This window comes from Musa acuminata, chromosome BXJ2-11 (assembly GCF_036884655.1).
Source record: "Musa acuminata AAA Group cultivar baxijiao chromosome BXJ2-11, Cavendish_Baxijiao_AAA, whole genome shotgun sequence".
In the NCBI taxonomy this organism is placed as follows: domain Eukaryota; kingdom Viridiplantae; phylum Streptophyta; class Magnoliopsida; order Zingiberales; family Musaceae; genus Musa; species Musa acuminata.
The window spans coordinates 7,006,128-7,019,751 of NC_088348.1; the positions used below are offsets into that span (position 1 = coordinate 7,006,128).

The 13,624-nt window shown below is 35.1% G+C and overlaps 1 protein-coding gene across 1 annotated transcript; it reads left to right on the forward strand.

Moving 5' to 3' along the window:
- The first annotated feature begins 1,451 nt into the window (after positions 1–1,451).
- Positions 1,452–12,887, forward strand: LOC135627898 (uncharacterized). Its single transcript, XM_065134348.1, has 15 exons — positions 1,452–1,702; positions 3,415–3,585; positions 3,679–3,790; positions 3,885–4,025; positions 7,411–7,515; positions 8,384–8,467; positions 11,140–11,255; positions 11,364–11,465; positions 11,542–11,655; positions 11,780–11,836; positions 11,911–11,977; positions 12,060–12,113; positions 12,342–12,416; positions 12,513–12,548; positions 12,628–12,887. Exons 2-15 carry the CDS (start codon positions 3,557–3,559, stop codon positions 12,739–12,741), a joined length of 1,206 nt encoding a protein of 401 aa, XP_064990420.1. The 5' UTR covers positions 1,452–1,702; positions 3,415–3,556; the 3' UTR covers positions 12,742–12,887.
- The last annotated feature ends 737 nt before the right edge of the window (positions 12,888–13,624 follow it).

Consider the following 13,624-nt stretch of genomic DNA (forward strand, 5'->3'; position numbering starts at 1 on the left):
GAAGCCAACTAAAAACAACTGATGGATGATCTTTTTTGTGAATTAGCTGATCCATCACTTTGATGACTTCTTTAACATGGGATCAACAAGTTCTGCGATCTAAAGATGCTATTGCACTGGTCAATAATCAGAATGCACAATCAAGAAAGACCACTATAATATCTTATTCCCTGTAATTTCCCTGATACAGATGCTGGTACTTATAGCAGATGACAACACCTTCAATAACTACAGTTAAGATGCCACTGCAGCTGTGCTGGTTAAATAAAACAAGCCTTGGCTGCAATGATACAAGTCTGCAGAATCACCAGCTTGCCTCACAGGGAAAGTTAATTCAAATCTTACAAATCATCGATGCACCATATGTGTTTTCTAAACTGGCTTCCTTCCATTATATAGTACTGTGTAGAAGACATTCTTACAAGGAACATAGGACCTGGCATCTCCACAACGTATCGATTGTGCAACAATGTTTAGAAGATGTTTTACTGCTTCTTTAGAACATAGATAAAAAAGAAGTTTAAAACGGAATTGATCGAGGAGTAAAAGAATCAAAAATTTATAAATCCGTTGGATTATCTTTGTCTTTAAAGGTGTTTTCTGGAATTTACGATTTCTGAAAGGATAAAATCACATATGACTAAAATGTTAATCCTATAGTTGAAAAGTAGGAGAACAAAAGACATACAAAAGACGTATAAATTCAATATTCATCGGGATACATTTTCCCTAAAGATGTGAGATGATGAGTCCAAATCAAATGTTAGCTTATCACACTACATACATTTTAATTTATATTGAGATTTGACGATGATGCAGATAATTTGAAATACATGTTTACCAATGGATCTTATCATGTTAATTGCAAAATCTATAAGCTTTGTTTGAGATTAAATTTGATAAGATTGATGATTAAAATTGGATAAAAAATCTCAAAGTTGGCAAGTAGTAAAAATCTCCTAATAATTGCTTGCCACTCAGATTATTATCCAACCCTAATTGTTGATCATGATTTGAAATGATGGTAGTCAAGTTTACATAAGAATGAATCAAGAGAACAAGAGTTAATAAGAGAATATGTTAATATCGAAATTTAATTCTTTTCTAATTAATCGAGAGTAGACGCGTCAAAGTGCGTTCAGGAGTGGTTCGATTGGGTCATCATCGACTCAATTTTGACCGAACCGGGTTCGCGTTTGACACGATTTATTCGCGTCGGGTCCAACTTAGCCCATTACAGTCGATACTGTTTCCCACCACTCGATTTGGTTACCTGAACTATTATTGCTGAATTCGTCGGGCCCTGTTGGGCTTACGTGTCAGTCATATTGCTTCTGCAATAAGGGGGCGGGTACACACTCGGGTCGGGTATTCAATTGTATTGAGAAGTCTCTTTAAATATGATCACGCGCCGGCTGTTTCATGGAATTTGCCGTCTGATTTTTATATATTATTTCTTGCTGTCGCTCGTCGTTCCCTTTGGTCGTCCTCCATTTATTGTCAGTCAACAGTTGGCTCGCCCAATCCCGGCGAGATAATAAATCCCTTACCCTCTTCTTCTCTCCTCTCCTCTCCATCCCCTTGAGATCGCATCTTGCAATCGAATCGAAGGCGGTGGGTTTGAGGCGCAGCGAGCGAGGGACGCTTCCTGCTCCTCGAATCGATCTAGGGTTTCAGATCTGCCGCTTCTTGATCCATCTGGGTAATTCCTTTGCCCCTTTGTCTTTATCTTTTGTATTCCTCCTTTTCTTTCGTTAAATCGAGGGCCTATTTCGTTCATGTTGTTTTGTTTTGTAAGAGAAAATCATCTCTGTGCTTTCTTGATGGTACTGTGCAAGCTGTTCGAATGTTTGTCGATCGACAGCGATTTGTTGGCCATCATGGTGGAGAGATCCGTTCTTTAGTTACCCTTCTTCCAGGTACTTAAGGGGAAATCTTGAACGTGCCGGCCAAATCGGATTTCTTACACGGATAAAGATTCTTTCGTTTCTTGAAAGAACGGAGAGTCCAAGTCGGGTGCTAAAGATCGACTAATCTATGGCTCTAGTGGTCATCCAAATAACCCTTTCAAAACCCTAGAAGCATTGTACCCGCTCCCAGGCTTAGCAAATCAGCCAATATCATCTATCTTGTTGCTGCTCTTTAAGACCTGTCACCGCATAATTATCTGCAGTTACTGAGTCTTTTAATTTGGCCTATTCTTGGTTGTGAGAATTAATTTTTACCAAGCTCCAGTTGAAATTATGCTGGTTTATCCATTGACAAGTAGCTTAGTCTGACAACATCATTTGGCATCCTACGACTGACCAAGTTTCATGATAGCCAAATGATGATGACCAGCAAACTTTGACAACTTGTACAATCATTATGCTTTCTGGTACGGGAGTAAGGCCTGGGACTTGTATGTAGTTTGTCACGGAGCTTTCACTTCCATCAGGCTCCTTCCTACTTTTTTTCCTTGTACTCCTGTTGATTTGTCAGCAAATCATGGTTAGATTCTTTACTATTTACAAAGAAACATTGGGCAACAAATAGGATATGACGTAATTATTCTGATGTTCTAATAGGGCTGTCCTATATCACAACATGAATTAAGATTAGAGATGGGCATGAAATGGCTTTTGGAAGTAAGTTGGTATAAGCTACCCATGGCTTTAAGCTTTTAGAGAATAATTTATTATAAAATATAAATAACTTGATGTACAATATATTAGTCCAGTGAAAGTAGTATGAGTTTGTGTCTGATAAGTTTTTAATATGGATCGGCTTATAAAAGATGGTTCCAGGCCTTCATGTTTGTTATTATGTAATTTTACCATCATATTTATATAGTTTGAGAAAGACGCTTCAAAGTAAATTCAGGAGTTTGAAGATTTACATAAAATATGACAATTTTTTTATTTGATTGTTTAACAGCCTACCACTTGGAAATTTGCTAGACCAAAGTATTTTGGTTTCTGTCAACAGTTCAGAATTTTATCTCTAGTGAATTTCTTTTCTAGTTGTGACCAATATGATATGATCTGAATGCTTAATGGGAAAAATTAGCAGGATAATTGTTTCTCTCTATGTCTCTCTGTTATTGTGGAATTTTATTTTTGCTGAATCAGCTTTATATTCAACTCAAATAGTTGGTGCTTCCAGAAGAATACTTGGGATGATGATGTTCTATTTTTTTTACTTATATGATCATAGATTTGTAATTATTACTATTTTAACTAAAATATGTCTGATAAAATTAACTTTAATTGCAATACATGTCATTGTTTCCTTGTCCATGATGTTTTTACTGCTTGCTTGGTGCTGAATTTCCATGTCTTCTCTGATAAACCACCAAGTATAATTTAAGCCTATCTGATGGTTCCTTTGCAATATTCTAAATCTTTTTCTTACACTTTGTTTCGTGATGCTCAGGCTGCCGTTGTTCATATTTAAATTGTGATAACAACATCATTCATTATCATTATCCAATGATAATTATGAATCTACCGAACAATGTTAAGCTGCTTTTGGTTACAAGTATTGTTGGGTCTTTGTGATTCTAAAGTTGGAAGACATGGCAAAACTTGGATTTGGTGGTCGCAGGTACTATAAAATCATTTGAGATTTGCATCTTTTCCAAAAAGGTTTGTCTTTATTATTGACATAACATCTTGTTTAATTTCATCATGATTGCAGCATGCTTACAAGAAAATCAAATGAGAGTATGAGAATAATTATTTCAACAGTCATTGGAATTGTGTTAGGGTATTTGATAGGTATTTCCTTTCCTACAGTTAGCATAACGAAGGTAAAATGAACTGATTCATTCATCATTTTCTTTATGGATATTGTAATCTGATTCTTCCATAGGAGGTGATATTTTTTACCTGTAAATTTTGCAGCTTCACTTCCCTTCCAGCATTGTATCATACATTGAAGACAGGAATTCAGGCCTAACAACCCAAACTTTATTGAATCACGCTTGGGATTCAGCTAATCGAAATAGAAATAATTCTACCTCAAACACTGATGATACTCCAAAGGTGCTTTGCTTCTGTACTTGGTGTACCATGCAATCTGTGTTTTACAATTTTGATGATATTTTGTACTTACTGTTTTGATTTATTCATTCTTGTAGTTATAAATACTTATAGGAATTGCTATTTGGTATGATGAAAAAAAAAAAGAATGGTGCATGGGGTTGTTTTTCTGTTTAATTCTCGTTTGGTTCAAGAAGATACTGTAATTTGAGAAGGTTGGATTCAGAAGGATCTTTAGTTGATATGAATTTTTGAGACTATTTGTGGTTCTGTAGAATTTTCCAATCATGTGAATGAAAGAAATGATATTGCTTTGTGGTTGTAGGTTTAGTTGACACAGCTTTATCTGATGTCATGGCTTTTGGATCTTTTAGGATTTGGTAATTGAGGGGTTAAGATCTGCTGCTCGCTTATGTAATTTGTAAATAAAACTTGGAATACAACGAGTCCCGCTTATCTTTTCTCTTAATAATGCCTGTGTATTTGTCTAATAAATTGAATTTACTAGTAATATTCGGGACCCTTTTTATTTGGTACATGCTTGTTGATGATATTGTTTTGGTATATGTGTCATATGGATTAGCTCTAAACTTATCAAAGAGAAACTTTTAGAATTTAAAATATGTCCACAAGTATCATGTGGAACTTTAACAATACCGAAAGAATTAGATAGACAAGAAGTTCCAAGTAGAAGTCAGAGATATCTCAAGTTTAATATTGAACAAAAATGGAAGATCGATGAAATACAGAGTTTCAGTGGGATATTAAAGTAGAGAGGTGCATTGAGTGTTGTGTAGTATATTACAAGGCAAGTCTCTCTGCCCTTTGTTGTTCCTCTATATTCTTTTCTGGAGGATTTACCCTAATAGTAGCAGCAATGACATTACAACAGTAGGAGCTTAACATTTAAAGAAACAACTTTGTCACTGAAAGGCTTGGTGGACTATTTGGTGAACTTCATGGTCCCAGCACACCTTGCCAGGAGTTATCAGCATTGAGCGCTCATCTATTTAAACAGATCAGAAGGGTGACTCCTTTCTGGTCTTTCAAAGGATGGTAACTCCCAGGAACAATTATGAAGGGGTCTCTACCCTTCTTTAATCTTGAACTTCATGTTAAAGTTCCAGTTAAGACTTAACACTAGCTGCACAACTACTTCAGTTGTCCAGTGCCAATCAGAATGCCACTGAGCAATAAGGGCTAGATGGTCAGGAAAAGCTACTGTTTTAGGCGAAATATAATTATAAGAAATGGGCTTATTAGAAGGACCTAGAAGCTTATAAAATATATTATGTAATCTTTTCTAAGATATCTCTTAGACAAGTTTAATATACTCTTAATTTTTCTTACTAATTCTCTTGGGGGGATTTCTATCTTCCTTGAACCAGAGAAACACAAGTTTTGGTTGGTCTAACAAATCATGTGACCCTTAGGTAAAAGGAAATTTGTAATGTCAAAGATGCATTATGGATCAATAGTTAGGGAACAACATATGCAAGAAAATAAGTGTTGTTGGGATGATATTTAGGTGGGTACGTGGGATCATAGAAAAGAAGGGAATAAAGAACACATACATTTAAGTGTCTGTGATTGAGGATGGAAAGTGAGAAAGTTGTTTAAATTGATATCAGCTTGTCCAGCAGAGACCTCTAAATGCATCAGAGAAAAGTGAGTCAGTCAGGTTTAGTGGTGTGAGTGATAGAAGAAGAGAAAAAGTGCATAACAACTAATAAGGTTCACCGAATTTAAAAAAATAATAGGAAAGGTAGCACATAAATGGATGCTTGTGATTCTCTTCCTCCCCTCTCTTTTTTGTCGTTTCTTCTAGTCCTTCGAAGCTGAAAAGAAAGGTTTCATTGCCCAAATGTCCTCATCCTTTGCTTTCCTTTTTCTCCTCTTGAGCGATGACTCCCTGTATGTTCATTTCTCCTTGTTCCTTTGCTATATGGGTCTTTATTACACTCGCACATCGAGTTGCATTCTTTTTACACTCACACATTGAGTTTCTTCTCTTGCACCCTTACCATGTGCAGCTCTTGCCATGTCAAGCTGTCTTTTTAACACCCAAGAAAATAGTTGCAATAACAATGGTAAAAAGAAGCAACAAGCAAAAATATATGTATTTTGTGTGTCATTTGTATATCAACTTAATAAAAATTCTTCTAATAGGAGGTTTCTTGGCATCTCAAGGGCAATTGTTGTGAATGCTCATGTTCATTACACATGAGATGCCAAGCAACAGTAAATTTAATGTGGTAATACATCTCAGTCATAAACTATAAATGTTCGATAGTAGTATGCCACGCCCTTTCAACTTCAGGTGTCAAAGTGCAAAAGATGCAGTAATCTTGCCCCCTGCTGGAGTGGGTCTCATCTTTTTAGCTTCAAGGGGCCAAAGATGCAACAAGTATGACATAGAGCAGCAACCTAAAAAGTGCTAGGCTTATGAGTTTGGGCAGATAGGTGGTGAAAAGAGGAAAAAAAGACAACAAGGGCAAGAGGATTCAATAGAACACGGTCTATTCATGAAAATCTCAAATCAGACATTGAAGGAACACGTGATGCAAACTTAAACACATACTTAATGGTTTGAGGAGGGAGAAAGACAACGTTTGATAATGGTTTAATTCCATTATATTTTCATTAATTTGGGGCTTGATGGATTATGTATGGTTGAACAAAATTCTAGGACAACAGGGATTCTAGAGGCTTTAGAGATTATATAGTAGTGGAATTTAAGTTGTAGGATGTTTGGGAAAAGAGGGGGCAGAAATTTAGAAAACTAGTAACTTCTGTCGCTCATTCTGAGTCCTCAACTCATTTGTGTGGGGAAGGTAGTAGCTTCATTACTCACTTTTATAGTGGAACAAGGAAACTATTCATTCATGGAAAAAGAAACTCATTCATTCTTTCTTCAAAGGAGATAGATTTCCATATTTGATTTGGAAAATAATTTTTAAAGATTTCCATATTTGATTTGGAAAAATAATATTACTTTTTTGATGTTACATCTGATTGGTAAACTTTCATCAATATGACTGAATTTTCAATTGGTATTTGTAATCTTAAAAAAAAAACAAGTTATGATTTTTTTTCCATCTTTTTTTATTGATTTCTTTTTTCTTCTCCTTGGACAATCTAGATAATTGAAGTAGGAATTTGGTATTATTAAATAGGTTTCTGATTATTTAATTTTTGCTTAACTTTTTCCCTAAGGTTTTATGAACTATATATCTGCACTGTATTGACATGAAGTGGAACCAAATATTTTAGTATAGAACATCAACTTTTCCAAGTGGAATGACTTAGTATGAAACAATGAACTATGTTTATTTGAAATTTTGTTCAGAGGATATGTAATTATTTTCATCCTCCATTAATATTGCAGATTTATGTTCCTACAAATCCCAGAGGTGCAGAACGACTACCACCTTGCATTGTTGTGCCTGAATCAGATTTTTATTTACGCAGATTATGGGGAAACCCAGATGAGGTGGGGTAGTTGTCTGTAAATTCTTATCGAGCATATCTTGATATTATTGGCTTGAATTGCTCTGCTGTTGTTGCTGAATGTTCTTTTTTGTTTTAATATTTAAAGTGGTTGAGTTTTGGATGAAAATGGATATTCATAGGAATATTTGTGAGCATCCTTCTTGAAACTTAAAACATGTGACTATTAAAAGATATTTCTGCAAAGCTGTTATAAGTTATTATTTATTCCTTATGTAACCTGTATTCTTGATTTACATCATAATTCATTCTTTTTGGATTGTTATATGAACTGAAGTCCCGCTGTTATATGCTTAGCATGATATGATTTATTCAGCTTGTGGAGCCTTGTAAATTGTTTTGCTTTGGAATTATAATTGGATCCTTTGATCAGTTATGCCAGATGATATAATCAAATTTTCACCCTTAATTATTATTTCTGAGAATGATAAACTCAAATTTGAGCGTGATTTTTTTATGAGATGCATCTTGTTGTGAATCTATATGCTTGATCTTGATGTAAAACAAATGGACTTGACACATGGTGTAAAGTGTTCAACACAGTCATGGTCTCTGATTCCTTGATGCTGCCATGTGTTGCCATTCATCTTAGATAGCTAAATGTCTCTGTAGACATTCTTTTTGTGTTATAGACTTATATTTCTGTGCATCTGCTGCTTGAAATACTTGGTATCAGAAGGTTTCAATTTATTACTTTTTATGATTCATATATGGTTTTTTTTATTTGAAACACCATTTATCAAATTGTTAATGTTACTGTCTGACCATGTCAGAGAATGATTATTTTGATGCTAGCTCTTGGATAATTTTCTTCATATGAAGTCGTTTCATTGTTTGAATGAAATGTGCAGGATCTGATTGTACAGCAGAAATATCTTGTGACATTTACAGTCGGATATGAACAGAAAAATAATATTGATGCGGCAGTTAAAAAAGTGAGTAATCATCCATTGAATAAGGTTCTATACCACATTTTTTTACTATATTTGATGGTTCAAGCTCTGATCCTTTTCAGAACTCAACATTAACAAGTATGGGTAAATATTTCTGGACTAATGACCCATTCTTATTTCAGAACTAAGGAATTTATAATGGGATGGGCCCTTAGTTCACTTGGCTTTTCAGTTGTTTGGTTCTTTTATTTCAAATTGATAGCTGATTTCCTTTTCTTTACATTATTCTGTGAACTTCGATGCAAAGAAAGATGACCGCTATAGGCTTCATAATTGAATTTGTGCAAATTCTTCAACTTTTCTAAGTCTTTTCTGAGAAGAGATGGTCATGTGAATTGTTTGAGTCAACATGCGACTTACGTTTAATTGCATGGATGTAGCTTTATGGAAGTTATCCAAGAGTAATGGGCAGGGAGATATTTCTCATAGTTCTCCATGTATAAGTAAGACACATCTTCCTAGTCTTTGTAGATCTGCAACATCTTGACATAAAGTACTTTTCCTTTACTGACCATGGGTACATGGAACATGGAACATTCTATGTTTTGGTAGGAACATTCTTTGTAGATCTGCCACATAGTTCATGTCACAGAGGATAGTGTTAGGTTATTAGTTTGTTGGGTCATGGAATGCATTAAATTGCTTAGCTCGCCTACTGTAATAAGTAAGATATTTTGATCCACGTCAGTAGCTATTCATTTTTGGTCAAAAACAGAGTTGTTAAAGAACCTGAAAATTGTGTTGATTTTTTATACCTTTTGTCATTTTGGGTTCTTTGATAGATTCTAGAGGAAAAATATTTTAAATGGAATTTTACTTGATTGATTTGTGTTTATGACACTTAAAGATTAGATCTTCAAGTCTGATTGATCTTTATTGCATGATGCGTGCAATCAAGAATGTAAATTTGGAAACAAAACCTGGTTCACAATTCCAGAGGTTTAAGTAATCACCACACTCAATTTATATTGGAAAAGTGTAATTTAAAAAAAATGTACGAAAGAAAAGCATTACTAAAGCTTGGGACACAAAAATGATGATGTTTAGTAAGAAAACAAATGCCTAACATTAATCCTTTAACTGTATACATTGTCGTGATAAACCCAAAAATGGCTCTAGAACTAGAATAACAGTACACTTTCAACTGATCAGTCAAAAATGAAAGTCATAAGCAATCTTATGGTACATGTACTGGTTACACTATTGCTGTAATTATCAGAACATCAAGAATCGAAGACCAGTTGTCATCTAGTATCATAAATAAGTATACATTGAGAGATTAGTATCTGTCAGGCTGAATTGACAGATATGGAAATACGCAAATAAAATTCAGAATGCAAAAAGGAATCCATAGTCAAAAATAGGAAAAATAGAAAAACAAACAAAATAAATACAAAGAAAAAAAAGGAATCCATCGACTCATAGTCAATGATGATTCGATTCATGTGGCCAATGTTTAAAATCTGTGTTGATAATGGTCAGTGGCCAGTCTGGTACAGTACTGATATGAGTCGGTATGCTGTAGCCGGAGGAGTAGGTGGTGGTGGATGAGGAGGCGGCATATCACTAAGAGGAGTAGATGGTGGTGTATGACACAATGGGGAGTGGCACTGTTTAACCAATACCAATTGAACCAGATGAAAACTGTGTTCCAGTTTGCTGTTGGAACATTGGTACACGTGTTCTTTTAAACATTGCATTAGGCTTCCATGGAAAGGATCAATTTATGCAGCCCTCTTTTTGTGTTGCGGTGAATAGAGGGACTGCTCATGACAAACATTAACATGGTATTAAGAAACGTCTTTTATTAAAGGAAATTTAATAAACATAAAAAATCCAAAGCAAGTTTGTTGAATTGTACAAAGCATGTCATCTGTTGTTTTATTTTCCAAAGTCAATTAAGTAGGTTAACCATTTAGAAACTTGATTGAAGCAAAATACTAAATTTGGAAATGAGCGTATGATTTACAGACCTGTGCTTGTTTCCGGAGCTTAGTATTTTGAATTTTTTTAAATAGCTGGGTTCACAATTAAGAAGCAGAAACACCTTGCAACAAAGAAGGGAAGCTCAGCACTGAGCCGGAAGAATTTTTTACATTTGTCTGATTTTGCCCCCAAAAAAGTAGAGAACAACACTAAGCCAAAGCCCCAAAGTGTGCATCCTTTATAAGGTGAATCCTATTTTTTATTGAACAGGAAATTATGGGGTTTGAAAAGGAAGCCAATGATCTCGTCATACCAAGAATTCTGTCATGCTGATGCTTTACTCTATTATTATCATTAATAATAGATTAACAATTTATTGATTATTCCAAGCTTCCAGAAATGCTAGATGATAACTAGCAGTCAAAGAATGAATATAAGACTTAAGGTCTTTAGCCATTGAATTTCTTAGTAAATGCCAGAGATGTGTAGGAGAGTTTGTTGTCTTTTTCTCTTTTAATTCTGTTCTGTTCTTTTATAATAAAGGAATTGTATGGGTCCTGGTCCTGTTAAGAAGTTAATGAATTAGATTTTTGGATGGTTTTGAGCCTAGTGTTGTCTTCAATTATCCTTTTCATAAATGGAAAATGCTAACTAGTTAGAAAAACTTCCTATATTGTTATCTGCAAATTTTCACTTCAGTTGCATTATTTTGATAATCTTTGTTGCAGTTCTCAGAAAATTTCACAATATTGTTATTCCATTATGATGGTCGAACTACCGAGTGGGATGAATTTGAATGGTCAAAACGGGCTATTCATGTGAGTGCCAGGAAGCAAACTAAATGGTGAGAAAATGTTTATTTCTCTAAGTTTATTGTTTTATTTGTGTACTTTTATATTATATGGTTAAAAATTTGTTGTCTATGGTGTCTAATTATATTACTTCATTTAAGGTGGTATGCCAAAAGGTTCTTGCACCCTGATATAGTGGCACGATACGAGTACATATTTATATGGGATGAAGACCTTGGATTAGAGCATTTTGATGCCGAAGAGTAAGTGCAGGATCTCTTCACTGACAAGTCCTTGAAAGGTTTCCTTTAATTGGAGTCATTTTTCTTCACTTTTTAGGTATATTAAATTGGTAAAGAAGCATGGACTAGAGATATCACAGCCGGGTTTAGAGCCAAACAATGGTCTAACATGGCAAATGACCAAAAGGAGAGGTGACCATGAAGTCCACAAGTAAGCCTTTGAATCTTTATTCCTAGACAAAAAATGTCCACCTGATAATTGTGATGTTGTTGGTTTGAATCTCATCTCCATCAACCTTTGAGTTTATACAAGTTGTGGCTTTATTTCCTAATAGAGAAACTGAGGAAAGACCAGGCTGGTGTGCAGACCCTCATTTGCCCCCATGCGCAGCGTATGCAGTTTTAACTTGACCTGCATTTGTGCTTTTTACTCAGAACCTGACCACTGGATACTAACCATTTACAGGTTTGTCGAGATAATGGCAACCGTATTTTCTAGAGATGCATGGCGTTGTGTTTGGCACATGATTCAGGTAAGAGTCAGTGATCCTTTTTGTTTCGTGCCATGTGCTGTTTGTTGTCTTTACTATTCCTTGTGTGTCATTGTACATGCAGAATGACTTGGTTCATGGATGGGGCCTCGACTTTGCTCTTAGAAAGTGTGTTGAGGTACACTGCAGCTTTCGTCTTGTCACAAAAATTAGTCAATGGGGAAGCATGAATGTTCTTTTGCATGCTCTACATCTAGTGTGATTTCTTTATAAGTCAATGGGGAAGCATGAATGTTCTTTTGCATGCTCTACATCTAGTGTGATTTCTTTATATCTTGTTTGATTATTTTTTCTGATACTGGTGATTTTGTTTGATTATCTTCATTGTCCTACTTTCTCAACTTAGCCGGCTCATGAGAAGATTGGAGTTGTAGATGCTCAATGGATTGTTCATCAGGTGGTTCCTTCACTCGGAAATCAGGTAAGAAGATCTTGATGTGACCAAATGAATGTCTTCTGAAGTTTTGTGACTCTGTCCTGTAGGCTTTATTTGACTGGCTGTTCCTTTATTTTTCAGGGCCAGGCAGAGAAAGGCAAAGCACCATGGGAAGGGGTTAGTGAATTCTGACCACTATATGTGGGTCATTTTTACCATTACATGCTTTGCTGAGTATGTTCTAACAATTTCACAGGTCCGAGAAAGGTGCAGAAAAGAGTGGGCAATATTTCAATCACGGATGTCGGATGCTGAGAAGGCCTATTATCTTTCGATAGGGATCTCTCCCCCTAACTCAACGGTTACTTAGATTAGTGTATTAAATTAGTCCTGCACCGTTAAATCAATAGTATTTATTGTGTTTGATTGTAGATAGATGTATTTTTCTGTACTTGATCATTTCTAGTTTCTCAAAAGTTTTCCCCTTTTAATATGTTAATCCACCGTTAGCTTACATATGATGACTGAAAGAGCATATACAGCAATGGTTGTAGAACCAATCCACAATTGCAACCACCTAAACGTTTATCCTTGCTTGGAACGTAGGCCATTTTTTTGTTCCTTGTTAAATTGGCTAACGATAACTGCGAGTTGCTTGTCAAATTAAAGGATCACTGGGAATGATGGAAATCCAATTTGTCCGGGTCAAACTTTTTGTTCGGTAATTTTGTACAGGTAAATCCATGAAAAAATGAAATTTGGCTTTGTACAGGGAATGATGTTGATGCGGCTTCAACATCGTGAACCCACAAGTTTGATTTGGTCAAATCTAGATTTTTACTGCATAATGGCCTCACAGTAGATTGGTCTCTCAACTGAAAAGCATAATTTACTAGAAACACAAAAATTAAACCTTTAAATGATGCTTTAAAATATATCATACTCAGGGGAATCTAACAGCAAAAATTAAATGAAACCATTATTGAAACATAAACTACTGAAAATCTAAAAACTGACATTTTAGGATTTATGGATGAACGGAAACTTCAGACATTGTACCAAACTGCATGAATCCTTACTAGACCTGGTCCTTGATGAAGTGAGCCCAAAGAATTAGTTAATTTCAAAATGCTGGCAGTAAAATTTTCTAGATTACTTTCAGGTTATGAATTTGCCTACTAAATTCTAATATAGATACTCCAGCTGTGATCGAGAAATCTGAATTCGAAGGCGACTGTAATCTGATCAATCAA

What these genes read in the sequence shown, in the direction of transcription:
- LOC135627898 (XM_065134348.1), top strand. Translation starts at nt 3,557, where the DNA reads ATGGCAAAACTTGGATTTGGTGGTCGCAG. An exon ending in ACACTGATGATACTCCAAAG is followed by an intron (nt 4,026 to 7,410) that starts GTGCTTTGCTTC and finishes TTAATATTGCAG; the next exon opens with ATTTATGTTCCTACAAATCC. An exon ending in GCAAAGCACCATGGGAAGGG is followed by an intron (nt 12,549 to 12,627) that starts GTTAGTGAATTC and finishes ACAATTTCACAG; the next exon opens with GTCCGAGAAAGGTGCAGAAA.